The sequence below is a fragment of the Alosa sapidissima genome, chromosome 11 (assembly GCF_018492685.1).
Source record: "Alosa sapidissima isolate fAloSap1 chromosome 11, fAloSap1.pri, whole genome shotgun sequence".
NCBI classification, from domain to species: Eukaryota; Metazoa; Chordata; class Actinopteri; order Clupeiformes; family Clupeidae; genus Alosa; species Alosa sapidissima.
The window spans coordinates 9,150,282-9,176,603 of NC_055967.1; the positions used below are offsets into that span (position 1 = coordinate 9,150,282).

Genomic DNA, 26,322 nt, shown 5'->3' on the forward strand with positions numbered 1-26,322 from the left:
CTGCTGGCAAGCCAAAATGCGTTGCACATGGCTTTATCATTGTCCTCTAAAATGCAATATACAGTAAGCAACTTGAATACTGTATATCGCACATCCAGTTTGAACACCCTGATGGACACTGAACTCTGGGGGTTATTTGAACGTTCGCTGAAGTGGTTTAGGCTACTGGAGCGTAAGAATTCTAACTTGACTCTCGCTAGGCGAAACAAAATTCATCTGGCGAGAGTCAGGTTATAAGAATTCCGCCCGTCTTTGCGCAATTGCCCATTGATTGACGGCCATTAATTAATTAATATAGGTGGCCTGCACGCACAGAGTTTGTTTGATGCATGGAGTTTCCGACCGTTTTCCCCTGAGAGCTTAGAGAATAAAATGAGGAGAGCTACCTGTGTTTTACATAATGTGTAACATTTATTCACATGGCCAGTTCAAAATCACCTGAGGTTTTGACTGAAATGTGTGCCGATATCAATTATTGGGAAAAACATTGTTTGGAGTGGATGGCGGGTGGATTGTTGATGTAGCTGCAGGTGCAGATGACATGACTACAGCTCATCCATGCATCTAGGATGTTGGAATTTGATAGGATACAGGAACTGCAGAGATAAACTGACAATGAGGATTGGTAATGTCGGAATAGCGGTACTAAAAAAAATCAGAGTAGGGGCATGTCTAAATAGAGGCATGTCGTAATAACGGTATGTCGTAATAGAGGGTTGTCGTAATAACGGTATGTCGTAATAACGGGATGTCGTAATAAAGAGTGAACCAGCAGCAGACAGGTCGACGGCTGTTGAAAAGGGGCTCTGTTCCTGTGTTATTTAAGTGGAACAACTTCTCCCTTCCACCTACAAGACCAGGAGTTTGGGAGAGAAGGGAAAGACCGCCGCCAGAGGATGACCAGGAGGATACACCGGATCACGTAGCATTCGACGTCCTCATGCAACACGACTACGCGTCGAAACCTGAAGCTGCAGTCGTTGATTTGGTGTTGGAGAAAATACGTCTCTCCGGGAGGAAATTCGCCTGTTATGCCAACAGATCGAGGGCCTTACACTGAGGCAGCGGTTCGGCATTCACCGTTTTGCGGCCTTGGACAAGGATATCGGTCTTTACAAGGTAAGTCTACTCTAGATATGTAGGCTGTGTGTGTGTGTGTGTAATGGGGGAGATTGTAAAGTACAATGATCATGTTGTGCTGTAGTGTAGTCTAGTTAGCTGTAGTAGGTATATTGTAATGTAGTAGTTAGCTGTAGTAGGTATACTGTGATGTAGTAGTTAGCTGTAGTGGGTATACTCTGATGAACCCCAAATAATACATATCCTTGCCTATTTTAAGTGGGTATACTGAGGTGGTGATGCTTTTTAAGTGGGTATACTTATCACGTAGACTACACCACTGATGTTGTGACGATTTTAAGCAATGAGTCAGGAGCACTCTGTATGTAGGGGATAGCAGTATGTGTATTCTGTCAGAAAAACTCTTGTGGTGTAATAGTAACACTGCCACCCAGGTACATTTAATTAAAGTTATTTGTGTACATTTTGTGTAGTTAAAATTATGCAGTTATTTATTATCTGTATCTGTATTCCATTTCTTTAGGTTTGCATCATATGATCTACTGATGCGTTTCTGGGGCTTGATTGCAAACTCTCTACCATCCATGGTCAATGTTCGACAAGCACAGAGAGGAGCCAAATGCTACCCATTCCCTGCAGCCCATTGTGTAGTAACCCAAGTTTTTCTTATTTTTGAATTACCTTGCCCTTGGGTCCAAGCAACGGGACCTTGCTGACCGGTACAGTATCCATCAGTCCACGGTCAGCAGAATTACAACAACTTGGAGCAACTTCCTGTTCACAGTACTCGGCTCAGTGAGGATCTGGATACCCGAAGACGAGATCCAGAGAAATCTGCCTGCAGACTTTAAGGACTAGCCTGACACCACAGTCATCCTTGACTGCACTGAGCTGAGGTGTCAATGCCCATCTTCCCCTCTCCTCCAGAGTATTTTCCTCCTACAAGTCCCACTGCACTCTGAAGGGGCTCATTGGGATCGCGCCACATGGGCCAGTGACATTCGTCTCCGCGCTGTTTGCTGGGTCTATCAGCGACAAACAGATTACCCCCGAGTCTGGTGTCCTCAGTCTGCTTAAACCTGAGATGGCTGTCATGGTAGACAGGGGCTTCCTCATCAATGACATTGTGCCTTGCAAGGTCTACAGGCCAGCCTTCCTCTCTGGCAGGTCTCAGATGTCTGCCTTTGAGATTAGGGGGACCCAGGCCATAGCCCGTTTAAGGGTGCATGTTGAACGCTCCATTCGCCGGGTCAAGGAGTACAAGTTATTTGATTAAGTGATTCCCCTACAGGTTTTTGGGAGCATTAACCAACTCTACACAGTGGCTTGTCTGCTTACCAACTACGAAAATGGGCCACTGGTAAAGGCTTGGGCAAAAAAGCCTGAGGTACAGTACATTTAAAAATCTTAATTTTGTTCAAGAATCCTTTTTTAAACCCCTTTCAATTCCTTATTATCAGTTTATAGAGTTGTTTATAGAGTTGAGTGTATATTTGTTTAAATATTGTTATATTTGTTTGCATATTGTGATATCATGAGAGGCTACACGGCTCTCAGTGGGACAGTTCAGCAGTGCAAGGACACAATGTTAGAAAACAATGAAGGTTTTTAATAAAGTTCTGTGGAATTAACAAAAAGGTATGCCAAGTTCAAAAGGGTAACTAAGGTTGATCTTTCAACAGTCAAAACTTAAACAATGTCTCTTCAAACGTGAAACCATAGTCCCGATTCCCTCAGGTCTTCAGCCTTACTTTAGTCAGCACCGCAGCCCGTGGCCAATCCAGCTGTAAGTATTCCAGTCTTCAGGTAAGTATTCCAGTCTTCAAGTACTTCACGTGGAAAGTGCCACTTCGATGGTCTGTACCTCCTCTGAGAGCACAACTTGGAGCTTGTCTCCCAAACCCCACTCTGACACTAACTGTGTCTCTGAGCCTTAAAAAGCCCTTCAGCTCGTCAGGCCCTGATCGGTCTCAGGTGTGTTGGGATATCGTGTGTTGAGGGGCGGAGTTTCCAACTCCACCAGCAGATGGAGCCAAAGCTGTCCGTGACTGCAGCCATCTCAGGGGAATGTAGCGCCCTTCCAGGACGCAGCCTCTCGTGACATCACACATCCCCCCCTTCAAGACCGACATCCTCGTCTGGGTGAAGGAGACGAAGAAGGCGTCGCGCCGGGAGAGGGCATCCGCATTGCCGTGGCGCTTGCCAGCCCTGTGGACAACAGAAAAGTTAAACGCTTGTAAGCTCAAAAACCATCTGGTAACCCTACTGTTAGTCTCACGGTTCCTGGCCATCCACTGCAGAGGGGCATGATCAGACACCACTGTAAACCGTCGTCCCAGGAAGTAACCGCAGGGATTCCAGGGCCCAGGTTACAGCGAGACATTCCTTTTCAACAGTGGAATAGTTCTTCTCTTTTGGGAGTAGCTTCCTGCTGAGGTAGAGAACGGGATGTTCCTCACCGTCATGTGCCTGGGCGAGTACAGCACCCAGACCCACCTCCGAAGCATCCGCCTGGACAATAAAGTCCTTCTTGAAGTCCGGCGCCACCAGGATCGGACTGGAACACAGGACTTGCTTCAGGTTGACGAAGGCTGCCTCCGCCTCGGGATTCCACCTCACCATTTGTGAGTGGCGTTTGGTTGTCAGCTCTGTTAGAGGTGCAGCAATGGTAGCAAAATCCGTAATAAAACGTCTGTAGTAGCCGGCTAGGCCCAAAAGGGCACCTGCCAGTAGCCTTTGGTGAGGTCAAGGGTAGTTAGGAAGCGAGCATGCCCCAAGGAGTCTATCAAGTCATCAACCCGAGGCATTGGGTATGCATCAAACTCAGACACTTCATTTAACTTCCGATAGTCATTACAAAATCGTACCGACCCGTCTGGTTTGGGAACCAGTACAATGGGACTTGCCCAGGCACTTTGGGACTCTTCGATCACCCCCAGCTCCAGCATCTTCCTTACCTCCTCCTGAATAACCACTTTACGAGCCTCCGGCACACGGTAAGGGCGCTGGTTTACCGTTTGGCCAGGCCTGGTGCGGATCTCGTGTTGGACCACCTCCGTGTGCCCAGGTAGGGAGGAGAAGACATCTCGGTTGCGATCCACCAACTCCAGGGCCATCTGCCGTTGATGTGGGGACAGGCTTGGACCCACCTGAACCTCTTCTCTCCCTGGTTCCTTGGTCTCTGTGGGGGGTAAACAGCTGAACAACGCCTCCCTGGCGTGCCACCTTTATTAAAAGGTTAACATGATAAATCTGCTCAGGCTTTCTTTTATCAGGTTGCCTCACCTTGTAGTTTACCTCTCCCACACGTTCAATGACATCATACGGCCCTTGCCAGGAATTTGCATTCCACGGTTGGCACCAGGACCAGCACTCGGTCCCCGGGCTTAAACTCTCTGGGTTGAGCAGATCTGTTGTAGAAGGCTTGCTGTTGCCGTTGAGCAGTCTCCATGTGTTCACGCATCATGGGATAGACAGCCTTTATTCTCTCTCTCATGGCCCCGACATGCTCGATCAAGGTCCGCTGTCGGCACGGTTGCTCCTCCCAGGCCTCCTTGGCGATGTCCAGCAGTCCTCGGGGTCTGTAAGAAAGCATGAGCTCAAAGGGTGAAAAACCAGTAGACGACTGAGGTACCTATAACCGCAAACAGTAGGTACGGTAGCAGCTGATCCCAGTTGTGCCCATCTTCCCCGATCGCCTTCCGCAGCATGGATTTTAGGGTTTTGTTAAAACATTTGACTAGCCCGTCTGTCTGGGGGTGGTAGACTGACGTTCTCAGCTGTTTGATCTTCAGCAGAGCACAGAGTTCTTTCATCACCTTGGACATGAATGGACTCCCTTGGTCTGTCAATATCTCCTTCGGGAGCCCCAGACTAGTTGACAGAAGGAACAACTCCTTGGCGATTTGTTTGGACGTAGCCTTCCTCAGCGGGATGGCCTCAGGATATCGGGTTGCATAGTCCAGGATGACCAGAATGTACTGATGTCCCCTGGAACTCTTCGGTAAGGGCCCAACGATGTCCAGTCCAATCCTCTCAAACGGGGTTTCGATAATGGGCAAGGAAATGAGCGGGTTTCTATATGTGGGCTTTGGTGCCACCCTCTGACACTCAGGGCAACCACGACAGTAGTTCTCTTTGTGCACTCCTGGCCAAAAGAAGCGTTGCAAGATTCTTTCTTTCGTCTTCTCTCCCCCTAGGTGAGCCCCTAGCAGGTGGGTGTGTGCTAGGTTGAGTACGGTGGCCCTGTGGGGCTGTGGTACGAGGAGCTGTTCATGCACTTCACCATTTTTCTGTACCACCTGATACACTAACCCCCGGTTTACTACAAAATGGAGGTAGGTAGGGTTTGTCCTATCCCCTAGCACCACTCCCTCTATCACCTGCACATTTTTTAAAGCATTTGCAAGGGTGGGATCTTGTAACTGGGCTGTACCATACTGGCCTGTGAGAGGGGGAAGCTCTTTGGTGCCTTGGACGTCTTCCTCCGTGTCTGGACCAGTCTCTGAATCAGCCTGGGCACCTGCCATCCCTGCAAGACCACAGGCTGGAGTGAGTGGTTCTGAGGGTTGTACTTGCGTATTCTCAGGATACGTCTTACCTCTCCGCTTCCGAGGTACTCGGGTCAGCCTCTCCTGAGTCTCCCTCCACAGTGGGTGAAAGGCTGGGCAGTCTCGTCCAATTAGGACACCCACTGGGGTAGGGAATTAACCACACCCGCCGTCGTGAGAGGTTCCCCTGGTGGTGATCATTGTGAGTTCAGTGGTGGGGTAGTCTCTGGTGTCTCCATGGACACAGGAAACCGGGAGGACCTTCCCTGGGGTCAGACACGACGAATCCACCAGATCCTTATGCACCAGGGTGACCCAGCTACCGGAATCTAGCAGAGCTTCCACATCATGGTGATTCACAGTCACCGGGCAGGTGGGGGGTCGTTCTTGGGCGCCCTCTACGACTCCCACGAGCGAAGCAAAAAGGTGGGCGGGTGGTGAGCTGGAGGACTCAGCAGTGGGCATAGGCTCATCCGCCGGTTTCCCACACTGCCAGGAGATGTGTCCCATCTCCCCACACCGGTAACACTGTCGGGTTTCACTCTCCCAGTGTCCTCTTTCTGGTGCCGGCTGGTTTCTGGCTCCCCCTGGAGCCTGGACAGCTCCTGAAGTGGCTGGGTTGGAAACCTTGTGGTTGGGCTCCTCCCGTCTGTGGCGGGGACGCACTCTGGGGCTCCTTTCTGGAAGCCCGAAGCATCTCTGCTGTGGCCTGGTACCTTTCACGGTTAGATCCGCTGTCGTCAAGGCCTGTTGACTGATGAGCCATTTCCCCTCATAAGGCAGGGCCCGTAAGTACTGGTCCACCACAACGGCCTCCACTACTGCAGCTGCCGTACTCTTCTCCGGTTCCAGCCATTTCCGCGTGATCCGGACAAGTTCGTGCATCTGTGCATGAGGAGGCTGGTCTGGTTGAAAGGTCCAGCTGTGGAAACGCTGGGCCATGCCAAACTTGGTGAGCCCACTTCTGCTGAGGATCTCCGTCTTTAGTGCATCGTAGTCAGTCGCCCTTTCAGAGGCCAGGTCCCGGACAGCATTCAGCGATTCCCCCGACAGAAAGGGGGCTAACAGTCCAACCCACTGTACCTTGGGCCACGCTTCCCTAGTGGCTGTAGCTTCAAAGGCGTGCAGGTACTCCTCAACGTCATCTGTGGCCCCCATCTTGGATATAAAATCACTCGCCCTTATTGGGCGGACGTTACGAACGGCCAACTGTCTCTGCAATTGCAGTTCCTCTGTCTTCAGGAGGTTGGCTCTCTTTTGCTCCTCCAAGAGAGCCACGTTCGCTTGCGTCTGGGCTTGCTTGCTTCTTCCCATCATGCATAAAACTATATGCAAACCTGTCTAATGCATAGGAAACATATGTAAAATAGAGGTTTTCTGGTTCTTTACAGTTTGGGGAAATAGGGCCTTCTTATCTGATTCTCTTCCTAGCTGGACAGGCCCTAAATCATAAGACACAGCGGCCTCCTACTCCCTGTCCTGTCCGGTGCTCACCAGCTGGATAACACCCCCTTCTCTTGACCATGTAAGGAGGAGATGCTCTCATCCTGGTACCCCCAGTACTTTTCCACTCACCCCACTCCTCTGATAGTTGGTCTGGCCTACACAAGATACAATGACCTCACCCTGCTCACAGCACATGCAGTGACATAAAAACTTATGACACTCATGACTACATTCTTCTAAAACATGAAAACCCATGCAATATTATAAACCCTTATGAAACCCATGATTACATCCCTTTAAATCATGAAAATCCACCATACTACCTTGTTAAAATACTTCTTTGGTCAATCTGCTTTTGTTTGGTCTCATTTTTAATTACTGTCTCTTACCTTTTAAAACTTAAGCCATACAAAACACTGAAATGCTTAGATCCAAGTAATTTATTACTCATTGACCCTAAACATTACATCACAAACAAAAACAAATTTATTGAAATTTATTTCCTACACAGTAGCTTCAAAAACATTTACACTGCAATCAATTCATTAGTTTGCCAAAAAGGCATTGAGGTAGAAATAAAAAAAGAAATAGTCAAATTTTTCTTTAATGGTTTGTATGACTTCCCTGTCGCGGTGAATTCTCTTGATAAACATGTCATCTGCTGTGTAAACGACAAAGTCACACCAGTCACACCCAGAAACCAATATTTGTCCCCTGACCTGCCAGTAATAACGATGGGATTGTCTCAGTGTTTGTGTCCCATCCTTTATCATAATGTAAGGGCGGTCCACATAGCTAGCTACGTTTGGTTATTTAATTTCTAATAGGCCAAACACTGGATGCCCCACAAGATCATACACTATCCCATCAGGTGCCTCAGGCTGGATCAGGAACCCACATGGGTAGTGGTTGACCTCCCTTACCTTGCAGTACTCCTGAACACATGAAATTGTGGCAGATCTGGGTAGCCTCTACTGAAAAAAACAACAATATATAGCATGTGTGTATGGCACTTACAATGACCAGGATAAATGCTTCTAACTAAAGGTACTGAAAATGCCCTTAAAACAGTCTAGGGTTAAGTCAAACACAAAGCAGCACACCACCCTCTTATGACTCTGACGAAAACGATGACAGAGTCAACATGAGGGAGTGATTTAATGACTCTAATCTCTAATGGGTTTACTGCCATCTCTAATCTGTGGATAGCTCCCATATGTTCTCATATGTAATACTCGTGCCCGCTCTGTGTAAACAACTGGCTTTGTCTTTCTCTAGCTGTGTGATAAGCTGAATACCAGTCAAAGACTGTGTTTGCTTATGGTGTGTTCTGTTTTCCCTTGTTACCGTAATGGTGTTGGCGTCAGAATGCCACCAGACCTGTGCATGGTGTACAGGACCTGAGCCCAACCTCTGCACACAGTGTGGCAAGGGTCTGGCCCTCGACCCCAACACTTTGATGTGCGGATATGAATATGTATATGTGTGTGAGTGTATGTCTGTGTGTGTGTGTGTGTGTCTGTGTGTATGTGTGTGTGAGTATGTATGTGTGTGTGTATGTCTCTGTATGTGTGTATGTATGAGTATGTGTATGTCTGTGTGTTTGTAGGTGTAGAAGTATGTGTGCATCTAGATCTAGATACAACATTCTATCCCACCGGTCACTATTGTGACTGTTAACATGTTTACTCATTCTGCAAACACACCAAAGACATTTGAATAATTATAAATGTATATATCATAACTAGATACCTTAAAGACCATGTGTACAAAAAATATTTGTCCCATGTTTATTTTAACATACTTTAAAAACCTTTTATTTGGGAGCTGTGAGGCTGTCATCCTCTTCTCAAGGTGCAACCAGGAAGTAAACAGCTCTGGTCATGTGACAATTTACTCAAAACATTTGACACTGCACACATTTCATTGAAACACTCTATTGTTTCAATATTTACTGAAAGAGTATTGAGATATTCCCCAGTTACAGTTTTAGAGGCTTATCAGTACAACATTTTTTTTCGATGGGGTGAAATGGGAATAAATTGGAATATTGGACATGATGTTCTATTCCACTTTCTCTCAATAGGTTGTCCTATGACTTATGATTTACAATTCTACAAGAAAAGTAACTTAATGAAGTGTTGGTGCTTTAAGTGCTTCACTGAGCTGAAATCTAAACTTAAAACATCTCAAGATGAATTAACACAATGCAATTTACTTTTTAATTTTAGAATTTTTACATTTTCAATAAGAACATCACTATGGTTAATGCAGTAACGAAATGGTACAGTAGGCCTATTATTATAGGCTATTGCAATGACTTGCCATGCTCGATCTAAATGTGTCCATTCAATTCACCGTACACAATGATTCGGGCTTTAAATGTAGCAGCGATATTCGGTTTGCACCAAATACCGGATAAAATTGATTGATGCCATCAGAATGAGTTTACACAACTCGCGCGCAAAACAAATATTGCTGTTGAAAACCGGGTTACTCCCTGCATGTAACTGCGGTCAATGACGCACTCCTTTTCGGCGATATCTGTATCTCTGTCGTTCGGGAAGGCCTTGTATGCATTGTTCGCAATTTTAAGACGTCTTTTCATCTGCAATGACGCCTATAAATTTGGCGCAAGTGGCATTCCTGTACGTCGGGTTTACGTTCAAACTATTTTTCTGGTGAATAATTATTTCGGACTGAACTTGGTGAAGGGAAGTTTCACTAGGCCTATCGTAGGCAACGATAAACTTGATCATCATCTCGGCCTCGTCTGATCGGTTTGCTGCTGCCAGCCGCTGAAAGGCAGTGGGGAGAGGGGACATTTATCTCGGCCTATGTGACCACACTGTAATGCAACTACATCCACTCTGTTTATCTGACGGGTCTCTGACCTCTCTCAAATTCAAATTCAAAGGAGCTTTATTAGCATGACTGTTTGGATACAGTGTTGCCAAAGCCAGTGTTACAGATAACACAGTAGAATAACAAAAGAAAGAAAATAGACATACAGCAATGCGGGTATAACATGTGAACATAGAATAAGTAATAGCATTTGAGTGTGTGTGTGTGTGTTTGTGTGTTCGTGCGTGTGTAGGTCTGTGTACATATATATACATGTACACACATACAGTACATATACATACATACACACACATCTGTGCACAGGAACATGTACAGAGACAGGTTTTTTTTTGTTTTTTTTTGTGTGTGTGTGTTTGCATGTCTTTGTGTGTGTGTGATGTGTATGTACATGTTTCAGGTTGAGTCCCTCAGATCCTCACATTTCAAAATAAATTGTGCTGCTAGGGCAGCAGAGGGCCCTTCGCCAAGGAGTATGGTCATTTTTTCATTATTGTCCCAGTCTTGAAAATGTGGGATATCTTTTTGGAATTTGGGGAAGAAAGCCCGTCTAATGTTTTCATATTTTTCACAGTGTAGAAAGAAGTGCTCCTCTGTCTCAACCATCTCTGCCTGGCAGTGACCACATATTCTTTGTTCTCTCGGAAGGCAGGTTTTCCTGTGTCTGCCTGTTTCTACTGCTAGATTGTGGTCACTGAGCCTGTACTTGGTCAGGGTTTGCCTCTGCTTTGTATCTCTGACAGAGATGAGATACTCTGCCAATTCATATTCTCTTTTTAGGGTCAGATAGCAATTCATTCTACTTTGGGTGGTAATTTGGTTTGTCCAATGTTCTAAATATTCTTCTTTTGCTTGATTCATTATTTCATTGACTCTAATTGATGTTTGGGAAACAGACCTGGACTGAGCTTGATGTGTATTTGTTGTTGTTATTGAGTTAGTTAGCTTCAGTACCAGCTGGCTCAGAGGACTCTTTTCAGGGTTCATCTCCTGGGTTTTTAGTGCCTCAAAATGGAGGGAGTTCTCGGGACTGCTGTTCAGGTGCATCTAGAATTTCAAGATTATTTTCTGTATTGGTAAAGCCAATGGGAAACGGCCTAATTCTGCCCTACATGCATTATTGGGTGTTTTAGATTGAACTTTAAGTATTGAACGGCAGAATTCTGCATGTAGGGCTTCGGTTGGATGCTTGTCCCACTTTGTGTTTGGTGTTGTGTTCTTTTGTTTGGTCTCATTTTTAATTACTGTCTCTTACCTTTTAAAACTTAAGCCATACACAACACTGAAATGCTTAGATCCAAGTAATTTATTACTCATTGACCCTAAACATTAGCCTGGCGAGCCAGACCCACATTAAAATGTAGGGTCTGGGCACTCACCGTTCGCAGTGCTCAGTCCGAGGGGCGGGATAATCAGTTGTCTTTCAAATTCCCTCTGCACGCAATAGGACGCAATAGGATATTTGTTTTCAAGTAGCAGGGAATTCAAGCCAAACCGTTGCAACTCTGCCATCAATCATTATGTTAAGCCCACCAAACGACTCTATACTCGATTTCAATGCCCTGATTAAGTTTCGATTTCTGGAGCTCATAAGCCAACGGAGAGTTGCTAGACTATTACATTTGCTGCCGCTAGGGGCGCGTCTAGATTTCTAGGCTACCTAAACATTACATCACAAACAAAAACACAATGCAGCAACATTTCACTGATGAGGTTGAAATTTATTTCCTACACAGTAGCTTCAAAAACATTTGCACTGCAATCAATTCATTAGTTTGCCAAAAAGGCATTGAGGTAGAAATAAAAAAAGAAACAGTCAACCTTTTCTTTAATGGTTTGTATGACTTCCCTGTCGCGGGGAATTCTCTTGATAAACATGTCATCTGCTGTGTAAACGACAAAGTCACACCAGTCACACCCAGAAACCAACATTTGTCCCCTGACCTGCCAGTAATAAGGATGGGATTGTCTCAGTGTTTGTGTCCCATCCTTTATCATAATGTAAGGGCAGTCCACATAGCTAGCTACGTTTAGTTATTTAATTTCTAATAGGCCAAACACTGGCTGCCCCACAGGATCATACACTATCCCATCAGGTGTTGACCCCATCCATGGTGCCTCAGGGTGGATCAGGAACCCACATGGGTAGTGGTTGACCTCCCTTACCTTGCAGTACTCCTCTACTGCTATAGGCTCCAAGGCATATAATAATGTGCTTTTTGTCTTTGTATTATTTAAAAATTAAATCAGTGCAAGTATTAATACATGAAATTGTGGCAGATCTGGGTAGCCTCTACTGAAAAAAAAAAACAATATAGCATGTGTGTATGGCACTTACAATGACCAGCGAGGGCGTAGGTTTGGTCTCAGCTTTGGTGGGGACACATCCCCAACTCCTGCTGTCACGATACCAACATTATTGTTTCAATACCAATACCAAGTGAAGAATCTCGATTTCGATACCTTTGCGATTTTTTAAAACTTGATTTGGTTTGGGGGCCCCCGCCACCTTGATGCCATCAGTAATATTGAATATTGTGTGATCATTCACATCAGTGGCAATCATAGAATTCGATTGACCCTCCACACAAACAAACACACACACACACACACAGAAAGTGATGGTTGTCATAGGTTTCTATTTCATATTTATATACTGTACATTGTCAATTATTTATAGCATTTTATGATATGCATAATTACTAATACCTAAACATTTTTGGCAATTTGAATACATCATATTAATATTTAAATTAATACTCTACACTGGTTTTCTACAAATATCATCACATTTGTGTTGTGCAAGTATAATTGTGTGCCTGTCACTCTAAGGAGAACGTGAAAGCAATTAGCTTTCAGACTCACGGTTTTAGGCTAGTGGAAAATAGTTCCATAGTGGAAGGATATGTGGAATCAATTCATCATGTTTGCTATGTCATTAGATAAAATAAATGCTCAAAAAACAAGTCAAAGAAAAAATCGTGGTAACGCTTTAGAATAACATGTGCTTATTAGGTATTAACAGTGCATAATAAGCAGTTAACAATTTATTACTAACAGTTAGTTAACTGTTGTTATCCTTTAATAACATTAACTAACGGTTAACATGCCGCTTTAATAAGCAGCCTTTTAAGTGACTTACAAGCATATTTGTTAACAGCTAACATGCAGCTTGTATGTGTTAACAAGCAGCTTGTTAATGCTTGTTAATGTTGTATAAGACAAAGAGGTGGATAACTAATACGCTTATAAGACCTTTCTTATTTATTTGTAGTAAATTTTGCAGCCCCCCAATCTAAAGCGAGGACCATGTAGCCTATAGCTCCACAAGCCCAACCTTCTATCTCTACTGCATCTATCTATCTAGCTTGGTTTAGCTGTGCGAAATGCACCTTCAAAATTGCTGCAGTGAGCAGGAATTGAACCCTGGTCTCCTGAGTCATAGAGTGATTTGCTACTAACTGAGCTAATCTAGGCTACTTTACTGTAACAGTATTGATGAAATTGTTCATTTTGTTCACAGCTATGCGCTGACAAGTGACTAGCAGTTGAGGAGCTTTGCTTAAACTTAATATACTGTTGCAAGTTCACTTGAGTATAAACTATCCACTTTAACTAATGTCAGTAATGTTATTCATCTAGTTGTCATTTTAAAGAAATTACACTTCTCCATTTAAAATGTTACCTTAGATAGGCGGCTAGCTAACTCGCTAGCAACTGGACAGTAACTGACAGTAGCATGGTCTGATATTAAGTTATTTTGTTTACAAATTTTCCCCAAAAACCCTCAACAAATCCAGAGAGACATAATGACCAATTTTTGGTAAAATTCCACAAGTCTCCCATTGACATTGATGCAGCAACAGACCACAAATGTTCGCCTCTGTTCAAGGCAAAGGTTTCAAATCGATCGCGAACATTCGCCTATGTTTGCGACATTGAACGCACCCACTTGTCGTCTTTAACTCTCGGTTGCTATGTAACCAAACTATAAACAAAGCTGGCATAATATCAAAGATCCTTGATTAACCCCCTCTGATAATATCTTTAGACTGCTGATAAACTGACTGTTCACTGAACAAAGATTATGGAAATTAAACGCCACTTTTTTTTTTTTATCAGAAACATATTTGTAAAAGGCATAACTGGTATGATATAGAACATTAACAGAATATAGAATCAAGATGATCATTACATTCAAAGACAGGAACGTGGCTCAGTCAGTAGCACTTCACTCTTTGCCACAGGAGACCGGGGTTCAATTCCTGCTCGCTGCAGCAATTTTGAAGGTGCATTTCTCACAGCTTAAACAAACTAGATAGATGCAGTAGATATATAGAGATAGAAGGTTGGGCTTGTAGAATAGGCTACATGGTCCTCGCTTTAGATTGGGGGGCTGCAAAATGTACTACAAATAGGTAAGAAAGGTCTTATAAGCGTATTAGTTATCCACCTCTTTGTCTTATACACCATTAACAAGCATTAACAAGCTGCTTGTTAACACTTACAAGCTGCATGTTAACTGTTAACAAATATGCTTGTAAGTAACTTAAAAAGCTGCATGTTAACCGTTAGTTAATGTTATTAAAGGATAACAACAGTTAACTAACTGTTAGTAATGAATTGTTAAGTGCTTATTATGCACTGTTAATACCTAATAAGCACATGTTATTCTAAAGCGTTACCAAAATCTTTCCTGAATGAGATCATAAAAGGAGATATGTAAGTGTATGAAATTCACCATAGTTTATCTTTTATTTCTTTGCACTGTGCAGGCTATACGTTCACAAATACATTAGCCTACATAAACAGAATATAGGAACAGGAAAATGTCTCAGATCCATTGTTTATTGTGACTGCAAGATTGGTAGCCCAATTAACAGTCAGTGACATGGTGACTTATATTCTGTGCTATATGCCACTGTCTGTGCGGCACACCCCTATTCAACATGACTCCTAACCTTGGTTGAAAGATTACAGAAGCTAAGTTTAGCTATAACAATGTCCTGGGTAATATCCTAACAGTTAATGCTATTTTCCTTAGTAAAATCCGAATTTGAAAGCCTTGTCACCAGTTACCACAGTCTGTAGTTACTTTGCCTATTAGACTCTGCATAATGAAAAAGCTTTGAATGTTCCTTTTCTACTTTGGTGGCATAGCTGATATACAAAGCACAAAAAGGGGCAAAATGTGCATGCTGGCAAGGGCAAAGGGAATATTGTAACAATGTTACAATAGAAACAATCGCAAAGGGAATATTGTAACAATGTCAAATAGAAACAATGTTTTACACTGGGCTTTTTTTGGGTTATGTATTGGTAGACATCCCTGATAATTTAGCACACACTCGCTCGCTTTTCTGACAGTGTCAAAGTAGGCCTAGGCTATGCTTTGACACTGTTGTGTGTGTCAGATAAACCCCCTTCGGTTTCAGCCAATCAAATGACAGTGTTTCTTTTACTGTCGTCCTGGCCGTAGGCATAGTCCAAATAGCACAAAGTGTTTGCTAAACACACACACACACACACACACACACACACACACACACACACACAAACATTTTGTCATCTCAAAATTTTGATTGGGACTAGTCACTAGCGTCCCACCCTAAATCTACGCCCATGATGACCAGGATAAATGCTTCTAACTAAAGGTACTGAAAATGCCCTTAAAACAGTCTAGGGTTCTAAGTCAAACACAAAGCAGCACACCACCCTCTTATGACTCTGACGAAAACGATGACAGTCAACATGAGGGAGTGATTTAATGACTTAAATCTTTAATCTGTGGATAGCTCCCATATGTTCCCATATGTAATACTCGTGCCGCTCTGTGTAAACAACTGGCTTTGTCTTTCTCTAGCTGTGTGATAAGCTGAATACCAGTCAAAGACTGTGTTTGCTTATGGTGTGTTCTGTTTTCCCTTGTTACCGTAATGGTGTTGGCGTCAGAATGCCACCAGACCTGTGCACGGTGTACAGGACCTGAGCCCAACCTCTGCACACAGTGTGGCAAGGGCCTGGCCCTCGACCCCAACACTTTGATGTGCGGAGTGACCGGTGATTCAGGCTGCCCGCCCAGGACCTTCCTGCATGCCAACCGCTTCACCTGCCAGGCATGCCACCGACAATGCCAGTCTTGCGAGGGGCCGGGACCTGCTGACTGCCTGACCTGTGCCCTGCCCAGATACCTCCACAGTAAGACTCACTCGCAGCTGTACACGGCCCACCACTACTAGTTTTTTTGTGTATTCATTTTCAGCTTGATTTAGTTCTGGCATATATACTGCATAAGTTAAGTGTGAAGTCAAATTTAAGTATTTGCCTCTTTTGACATTTCCAATTCAGAGAATGCTTGAGTACAGCAGGTTGTCACCATACAGACATCCTTTAGTTCATGTCTGAGAAAACCATGAAACCATGGCACCATGAAATGTGATGTGGAATGCCCCACTGATCTAACCAGTTATGGGGAATGTCTGTGATATTGTACAGCATGTGCACTATGTGTTCTTTGTGGTGTGCGGTTGTGTGTGTGTGTGTGTGTATTCACATGTGCCCTTGTGCCCGCAGAGGGCTTGTGTGTAAGTGAGTGCCCAGCGGGCAGCTACGCTGCCAGTGAGGAGGCTGACGGCATGGATCTCGGCTTCTGCTCCACCTGCGACCATGTTTGCGCCACCTGCTCCGGGGCCTCACCCAAAGACTGCACCTCCTGCTCTCGGGGCTACCTCCGCCTGCTGCACCTCTGCGTCTCCCACTGCCCTACGGGGTAAGACAGGAAGGGTTGGAATCAAAGAGCCACCCGAGTACTGTCACACGTTACCCACGGCAATGGCAGTTTCACGATGCATGTGATATGTGATGTGATACAGTATGTGATACTTACATAGATAGATGGGAAATGTCGTTAAACAGGAAATTTGTAGTCACAGTCACATACATACAATGCACAACATACAACCAGTGTTGCCAGCGACTTTGTCGCCATATTTAGCGAGATTTCAGACCCCCCAAGCGACTTTTTTTGTAAAAAGCGACTAGTGACAAATCTAGCTACTTTTTCTGCCGTTCTTGGAGACTTTTTGAGACTCTGATGTGATGGCATGTAACGTCCCTTTTTACTCTTATGAGTGAGCAGTGAGTTCGGCTGTGCTGTGTAAGAGTCTCATGCCTATTTCGTTTGTGAATTAGCCTACATCGAGTTCGCCCAAAGCGTAGCCCCATGATTATTCAAGTAATGACTGACCTATGTAGTATCAGCCCATGTTATCCACGGAAGTAGATGTTCTATAGATCTAACAGCTCAGGAAGGTGCAGCAACTTCGGGTGAGATTACAACCAGAGTTAACGAGACGAGAGCAATGACATGATGACAGGGAAACAGGGACACGCTTTCTAGCACCGTTCAACAAGGAAAGTAGGCTACAACTTCATTCACAACCAGATAGTTCAAAATCGAGCATACAAGTTAGAAAAACCTAAAGCATTCGTTTAGGCTATGTCGCCTCAATGTTGTCAATGCAGGACAGACTGTTGGCTGAGGGAAAAAAAATTATGTCGGTCTGTCTGAGTGACATTAACTAAATAAATCCAAAATATAGCCATTGTTGTAAAGTTAAATTGTGTGTAGCCTATGGTGAAGTTATAATCAGACTTCAAGCTATGCAAAGCAAATGCAACAGTTGGGAATAGGTTGGAAATGACTGATTTTCAACCACTTAATGCTCATTCTGGTGTATAGGCCTACTATGACAAGATGTACAGAAGTGTGAAGTGTATCAATCGCCCTAATATACAAGTATGTTAAATTAAATATATTTAAATTAGGCTCTTAAAGTTGCCTATTTCAGTAGGCCTAGGAGAAAAGCAAACAGGTGTAAAGGGGAATTAAAGGGCCATCACCGTTTTTTTTTGGGTGGGGTCACGACCTGGTGACGTAATTGATATGCAAATTAGTGTGTGACGTCATCTAGCAACATTTAGCGACTTTTGGAGCTGGCTTTAGGTACTTTCCATTTGAAATAGTTGGCAACACTGCATACAACACTGACACATTGCCACCATTGAGAGAACATTTACATGGAACATGGAAACAGTGTGGGAACACCTAATCCATTGGTTAGGTTACTTTCAGACAGGAACACATTGTCTTTGAACATGTGTGAACATGTGTTCCCCCTCAACAACTCAACAACTCTCAACATTGATTGTAAAATGAGGATACAGTGACTAGTTCTTTTGTTCTTTCAGATGAGTCAGTAGACTCTGCGTGTTTTTTTCTGGCCAAATGGGCACACAGACAGATAGATAGATGAGAATAATGAATATGTAACAGTGAAGTGATAGAAATACAATAGTGAAGAGATTTTGGTTCCCTTCTCCCAGGTTCTATGCAGATGGGGACCGCTGTGAAAAATGCCACCGTTCCTGTGATCAGTGTTCTGGTCCTGGACCTGAGTCCTGCCAGGCCTGTCCCGCGCCACTGCTAGAACTTCACGGAACCCGGCTCTGTGTGGAACACTGCCCACAGCGGTTCTACCAGACAGGACAGCGCTGCACCCAGTGTCACACCAGCTGTCAGAGCTGCACAGGTGATCGGTTCTCAAAGGGCCACAAAACAGACGAATAATGAATAATGTCGGACATGAATAATGTCGACAAAAAACACACACTGATTTTTTTTATGTGAAGATGGAGTCTGTGATAGAGAAAGCTTGTTAGTGCTTGAGTTCAACTTGAGCCAATGAAATCACACCTCTCTCTCTTCTGTGCTACTGAGGAAAGACATTTTCCGAATTACAAATGTGGACTGCCCTTTTCATTTGGATAGTGTTGGTTTAGCAACTCATAGCAGACACATAGAGTTGAAGGGTTAAAGTCCTCACACTGATCCTGTTTGAGGGCAAGGCAGCAGGATGCTTGTGCTCCAATTCTAAAATGGTCTGATGCTTGTTACACTCCCATTGTGGGCAGTCAGGATGTTTGGATTATCTCTCCAAGCCTCCAAACAGACCTGACATGCACCTACACCTGGAGTGACACATGTGGAGCAGAAGCCTAATGAAGTGTGTGTGTATTTGAATGTCTTCACTCGTGTGTATGTGTGCTTGAGTTTGAGTGTGTGTTTGTCTGTATGTGCTCATATTTGATTTGTGAATGTTTTTTTTTATTATCTGTGAGTGCATTTCATATTTGATTGTGTGTGTGCGTGTGTGTTTTCAGATTCCAACCCTCAGAGCTGTGTGACATGTGACTGGGGCAGTATTCTGCAGAAGGGTGTGTGCTACCCCCGCTGTGAAGAGAGTCGTTACTTATCCCTGAGTGTGAGTTGGTGGTCACTAGAGGTCCAAGCACATGTGCACAGAGAGTACCCTCCTGGATCCCTCCAGGCTTGGTTACAATTACGGATGTTTTTTAAATGTATATTTTTGGGGCTTTCGTCTTCAGTGGGTTTCGACTATCAGTGAGTGAGTAGGAGACAGAGATATGGGGGTGGGAATGAGAAATGACACTGACTCGGAATCAATCCCGGGGGTCCCGGGATCAGGATGGGATACTGAAGCATGCGACATCCAGCGTAACCATCATATTCCACCCTTGTCATACTTACACTGCAAAAATTGCTTTTCTAATAACATCTAACCAAGTCTTATTAATCTTTCAAGATAAAAAAATGTAGTTGGTATTGTTTTCAGTATAAAGAGACTTACCTAGTGCTTTCTCGTAAAAATCATTTGACTGTATTTAAAAATAAATGTATTTATTTTAAGACGTCTCATCCTGAAAACAAGCAAATTTGTCTGCCAGTGGGTTAAGCAAATTTGTCCTAAAAACAAGCACAAACAAGTAAATTTGTCTTGATAAGACTCCTTAAAATAAGTCAAAGTGTTCTTAAATTAAGTCAAAATGATCTTTAGAGAGAACACTAGGGAAGTCTCTTCCTTCATACTAAACAATACCAAATAGATTTTTTGATTTTAATAACCCTTGGTTAGACTTTATTTTTTGCAGTGTACTCATCATCCTTTCAAAATCTTGACTTGACCAATGCCTAGTTTTGTATCATTACACTAGTTAGATGTGTACCTGTTTTTTTTTTTTTTCCATATATATATTTTGTTTACCACGCTCGGAGTTTGGTGCTGGGCTGGTGGGTGCCCTATTTCACACGGCACATCAATGGTTAGACCGAGAATTCTCGTCGCAAAATCAAAATTCCACTGGTGCTCCAAGCGGATTTGTAGACGCAGCCTTACAACACTGTTTACAGCTCTTTCAGATACAGATTCACTGTAAAATGTAATTTTTAGTAATTTAGCTAATTTAGATACACTTATGGTGTGGGTGCTTGCGTTTCTTCAGGAATCCGCCTTCTTGGTTTGTATAGAAATGAGTATTAAGTGACACATACACGTAAGAGGGCGGAAATAGGGGATGGACGGTAATAGGTGACGTTTCGATATATGATTAGTGCTTTTCACAGGCACAATTCACAAATTCCTTTACAAGAGCATGTACTGTAGATACACTAAAAATACAAAACAAACAAAACAAACCCACTGCGTTATGCGTTATGGTTTGTATTATAGTATTTATTTATTTTCATTAGGCTATTGATTGAATTGACATTGTTGTTTATTATTGCTGTTCTCCTTGGTGTAGTCTTACCAACTTTTTAAATTATTTACTGTTAAATTTAACTGTTGTATTATTGTTATTTGTATGCTGCTTTGGACAAAAGCGTCAGCTAAATACCATAACCATAGCATTCTTGACAGAGCAGCTCTGTAAAAACCCCTCGGTCATCCAGCAGACTGACAGTTTGTGTTGTTCTTGTCCAACCCAGGAGGTGTGTGAGCTGTGTGACGGCTCCTGCAGACACTGCTCGGCTGCCGGCCCTCAGAGCTGCCTGACATGCCATGCCGGCTTCGCTCTCCACGCCATGGAAGGCCGCTGTGTCCGCTGCTGCCCGCAGGACCTTGGGCGCCAGCATGCGGCCAGGGAGGAGGAGGAGGAGGAGCAGAGGGAAGGGGAGCAGGAACATGAGACCTGCTGTGTGTGTGACCCTGGCACAGGTATGGGTGTGTATGTGTGTGTGTGCTCAAAGTGGCTCTCATTGAGGCATTCCTGTGTTCAGATCTGCGCTGGTTCCTACACTTGATTGATATATGAGGGCCAGCAGGCGCACCTGCAGGTGTACGACCATACGCACTGTGTGTACCATCAGGCTACTCAACAACAAGAGAGCATTTCCCCTGTGTGTGTGTGTGTATTCACACCAAATTGGCCTACCATAACTTCCCAACTCTGCACAGTGGCTCTCATTGAGGCATTCCTGTGTTCAGATTTGCGCTGGTTCCTACACTTGATTGATATATGAGGGCCAGCAGGCGCACCTGCAGGTGTACGACCATACGCACTGTGTGTACCATCAGGCTACTCAACAACAAGAGAGAATTTCCCCTGTGTGTGTGTGTATTCACACCAAATTGGCCTACCATAACTTCCCAACTCTGCACAGTATCCAGCATACAAGGAAGGAATATTTCCAACAGTATTAGACAAGTATTAGAAATAATAGAATATTATGATAACAAAAAAAAGCCAGGATTAATTTTTGTTGCAGATTTTGAAAAAGCCTTTGATAAAATAAAATGGGACTTTTTATACAAATGTTTAAATTATTTTAATTTTGGGGAGACCCTGATAGCCTGGATCAAAGTGATCTACAATGGTTCAATAAGTAAAAGAATGAACAACGGATATATGTCAAAGTCAATTATACTTAAAAGAGGAGTGAAGCAATCCCCTTACCTATTTATTATAGCAATAGAGATTCTTGCAAATAAGGTTAGAGGTAATAATAATATTATAGCTTTAAAAACACAAAGTTTACAATCAAAAATTTCTATGTATGCAGACGATACAACTTTTATGATTAATTCTGATAGTATATCTCTGCAAAACTTAATATTAGATCTAAATAATTTTTCAAAAATGTCTGGACTAAAACCTAACTATGATAAATGTAATATTATGAGACTCGGTCCACTAAAGAAAACAAATTTTACTCTTCCTTGTGAGCTACCGATCAAATGGACAGATGGTTCTATACAGGAATTTATATTCCAGAAAACATAGGAAATATTGCATTAATTAATTTTAATAATAAGCTCAGTAGAGTGTCTAAAATTCTGCAACCCCATGGTATGGCAATAAATTAACAATTTATGGTAAAACAACCTTGATTAATACATTGATAGTGTCACAGTTCACATACCTCATGCAGGCACTACCAACTCCTTGTGAATCTTTTTTAAAAGATATTTAAGTTCATATGGAATAATACAAAAGATAAAATTAAGCGTGTTGTACATAACGATTATGAATTTGGTGGAATTAAGTTACTGAATCTGAAAGCCTTAAACATATCATTAAAAGCTTCCCTTATACCAAAACTTTACTTTAATAACAATTGGCTTTCAAGTCAACTCCTGCAAAAGGCTCATCCAATCTTTGAAAAAAAAAAAAATATTTTCCTTTTCTACAATTGCAGAACATGATATATCCAATGGTAACAACTATTTTTGCCAAAATCTCAAGATTCTTGTCAGAAGCTATGATGAAATGGTTGCAATTTCAGTACCATCCACCAGATAACACGGTGCAAGTACTACAGCAAATGCTGTGGTTAAATTCCAACATATTGATGGGAGGAAATACAATTTTTTTGAGCAGATGTTTCTAAAAGGAATTATTTTTGTTAAGGACATAGTGGAGGGCGGCAGAATCCTATCATATATACAGGTAAGAGAAGTTTGGTGACATAGGTACATTGCAACAATATAATCAACTAATTGGATCAATACCTCAATTATGGAAAAAATATACATTAAACTATATATACATTGCCTGAATCATATTTGGTATGTAAACCTCATATGAAAACAGCAAAATGGATCACTAAAATTAAAATAAATAAAGAAATATATCGTTTTTATTTGGGAAAAAATAAGATTGTGAATATACCACATAAACTTTTTGCAAGTTGGGAAGGAATGTTGGATACTCCCATACCATGGAAACAGGTATTTAGAAATGTATACAAAACAACATTGGATAGTAAAACAAGATATTTCCAATACAGATTGATATATAAATATTTGGAAACAAAAAAAATTTTTTACATATAGAGAATAGAATCATCTCCAAACTGTCGTTTCTGTCAAGAACAAGAAGAAACAGTAGACCATTGATTTTGGTATTGTTCAACAACTGCGTTATTTTGGTTAGAAGTCCAGAAATATCTAACTAAAAATAACATTAAATTATATATAGATATGTTTACAGTGTTACTTGGTAACCTGACAGAGACAAATAATATACAAAATATAATTATTCTACTTGGAAAAATATTTATTTTTAGATCAACATCTAAAAATATTATTAATATTAATAGATTTAAAAATTATATTAAACTGTATTGTAAAACTGAATGTCAAATGGCATATGAATCAAAAAAAGTTATGTATGCTGAAAGATGGGCTAAACTTAAAGAAGCAGAAAGATGGATAGATTGAAAATAAGACTGGTGGACGGACAAATAGATAAATAAATATGATAAATAAGTGAATGCTTTATTAAATAGGCACACTTCCTAAAAGCAGAGGGAGGATGATATTACTGTTTTTGTTGATTATTATTTGTTGATTATTTTCTTATTTTTCATGAGTGATGTATTTTTGTATTGTCTCCTTATGATCATTATTATGTGCGTACCATAACATTTATTCCTGCAGGCGCTCCTGAGGGCCAGTAAACCCTTATCTCTTTCAACTCTAGAGATAACAGATAAGGTTATTGTCCCCATAACTTGTCAACTTGTCACAACTTGGACAATGACATTTTCTTTTTTTCACTTTTGTTAAAGCTACAATGCATTTGCAATTTGTCTATGAAGCACGCCGCTTATGTTTAACGGTGCAGCACATATAAGTAATGTTAACACCAGTGGCGGACCGTGCGTTGAGTGGTTAGGCCTTCAATTATGACTATTTTTTGATGCCAATGTGGCTGACAATTGCCACACTTATTATTCAAGGAACAAAAACGAAAACCGAAAACGAACTGAATTTTACGGAATTTTACGAGGAGCGGAAACGAAAACAAAATGGTCTTCAACTGTTCCGGAACAGAAACGTTATTCTGAAATCCACAAACCCGGTTAATAACGTTTTTTTTTCGTTCTCTATATATTTTATAAAATTTCACAAAAGCATATCCTAAGTGTTCTACTCGTTTGATTGTAGGCGAACAGCCTAATAATTTGATTTCTGCAGTTTGAAAAAAAAAAAAAAATGAATAAATGGACCTTTGATCCAAATGTGTACATTTTGTCTTGCTGTTGTAATGTAACCTATCCGTCTGCCACTTCGGATCTTAGGCCAGCTCGTAGCATAGGCTACTGAAACTGATTTGGAAATTGTTTGTAGCCTATGCGTAATAGCCTATTTTGCCTGTCCACGCCTTGTCGTTTTAAAGTCGGGATTTGAAATGTTTGCGCAATTATAGCCTATTCTATGTAGAAGAGTTAAACGTGAAATTTGAGATAGGCCTTGTCAGCAACAGACGTTCGTTTATAAACAGGGTTGGAATTATAGCGCAAGCCTTTGAAGATCTCCATATGGATAAAATTTAGGCTACAACCAGGTAAGGAGTTTAGCACGTATCCAGAAATATTTTTGATAAGAAATTATTTATAGGCATAGGTTAGGCCTACAGTAAGTCTGTAGGCTATGGGATGGATAGCCCATCTGAATTTTTTTGGATGCCGCCTGTGATTTATTATTTTTGGACATAGCTACGGTATAGGCTAAATCAAGGGGAAATAATGAGTATGTCTATTCTAAGGTAAAGTCCACAAAAATAGACTTGATAGGCCCGCCAAACACTGCCGGAACTTTAAGAACGAACGATATTTCGCGTTCCGAACCGGTTCAGGACCGATATGTTGGCGGCGGAACGCATGCAAGAATGAAAACGTTAAGGCCTACCTGAACCGTCGGAACGGAACGTTTGAAAAATTATTTCGTTTTCAAGCCCTGATTATAATACTAGCCCGGTTAAAACCAGACCCTTCTCAGTCGTAACTGAGAGTGGGTCTGGAAGGTTCGTTCACAGCCCATTTCCAAAGGGCGTTCCCAAACGGACGCCGATCAAAATGCTTTGGATGCAATAGGAGAGGCCAAAAACCAATCAGAGCAACGAAAGAGACCCGTGACGGAAACACACAATTTGCAACACTGTCTCGTCTATGCACTGTCTAGTTGTAGGGAGAAGCAGGAAGAATTAACCACTTTTTAATTAAACGTAGGCTAATTTACAAAGACATCGTGCATCGCGTTTACATCTGCCCTCTGTCAAACACAATTGCATTTTCAGCTCTGAACAAAACCGTTCACGTTCAAACGAGCATTTTGTTTCATTTGTCTTTTCTGGCTGACCGGGACATATAAAGCAGGAATGGGGGACGAGAGACTAAAACGTTCAAAGCAATTATGCCGGATTCGTTTCAAGGCAAACACTGAAGTGTAGCATTCGAGTTATGCTCACATAGCACACCAATTAAAAAGTAGCCTTGTGTTTTCTGTTGGTTACGTGTCCAGCTACTACTAGTCCTATAAATTAACAGAATATCAAACCGTTTTCAGTAGCCTACCACTGTTGCAGATATCACATAGGTATCCCTTACATACATGTTTGTACAATGTTGCATATTCCAACATAAGGAAGCAGTTAAGAAATGTCTAACTCCCTGTCTTAAACCAACGTGATATCAGCTTCAAACAAGCAGCAGCAGCCATGCTTCTTCAACAGGGTGCGCTATCGTCATCGTGTAAAGCCTGCCTCATGGGTTCTGATTGGTGCCTCGATCTAGGAAAATTGGAAATGGGCTAGAATGGGTTCTTGGCCAGACGGACTTTCAGAGCGAATCTCGAATTTGCCGGAAGTACGTCTGGGTTTTTTCCCAGGCTATTATAATACAATACCGGTAGCCATTTCATTGTAGTATTGCCTGGCAATACTAGTTTTCATACATGACATCACCTAAGATTACACTCAGTAAACATCACAAACTGCTCCTGCACCGCGCCAATGCATTCTACTGTCAGTGACTGATGCGAGAGAAGCGAGGTTCTGTGTTCCATTCATTCATTTTTATTGGGGGCGTGCCCTGTCATGCTTCTGTCTGTTAAAGGGGTCATTCGAAATTTTGGACATAGGACCTCATTTCTAAGTTAGCCAGTGTAATATTTATCAGTGGATACCGTTTTCAACACATTTCATCCAGTCCTTGTAGTTGCAAAGTTTGCTGTTGCTAGGC

The 26,322-nt window shown here is 42.4% G+C and overlaps 1 protein-coding gene across 2 annotated transcripts in view; it reads left to right on the plus strand.

Moving 5' to 3' along the window:
* LOC121723722 (proprotein convertase subtilisin/kexin type 5) overlaps positions 1-26,322 on the plus strand; it is a 161,794-nt gene that overhangs the window by 124,010 nt on the left and 11,462 nt on the right. For both annotated transcript variants that reach the window (XM_042109706.1, XM_042109707.1), the window contains 5 exons: positions 15,891-16,136; positions 16,512-16,707; positions 18,324-18,529; positions 19,161-19,261; positions 20,785-21,013. In XM_042109706.1, the coding sequence (XP_041965640.1) occupies positions 15,891-16,136; positions 16,512-16,707; positions 18,324-18,529; positions 19,161-19,261; positions 20,785-21,013 (978 nt within the window). The remainder of the gene's footprint in view (positions 1-15,890; positions 16,137-16,511; positions 16,708-18,323; positions 18,530-19,160; positions 19,262-20,784; positions 21,014-26,322) is intronic.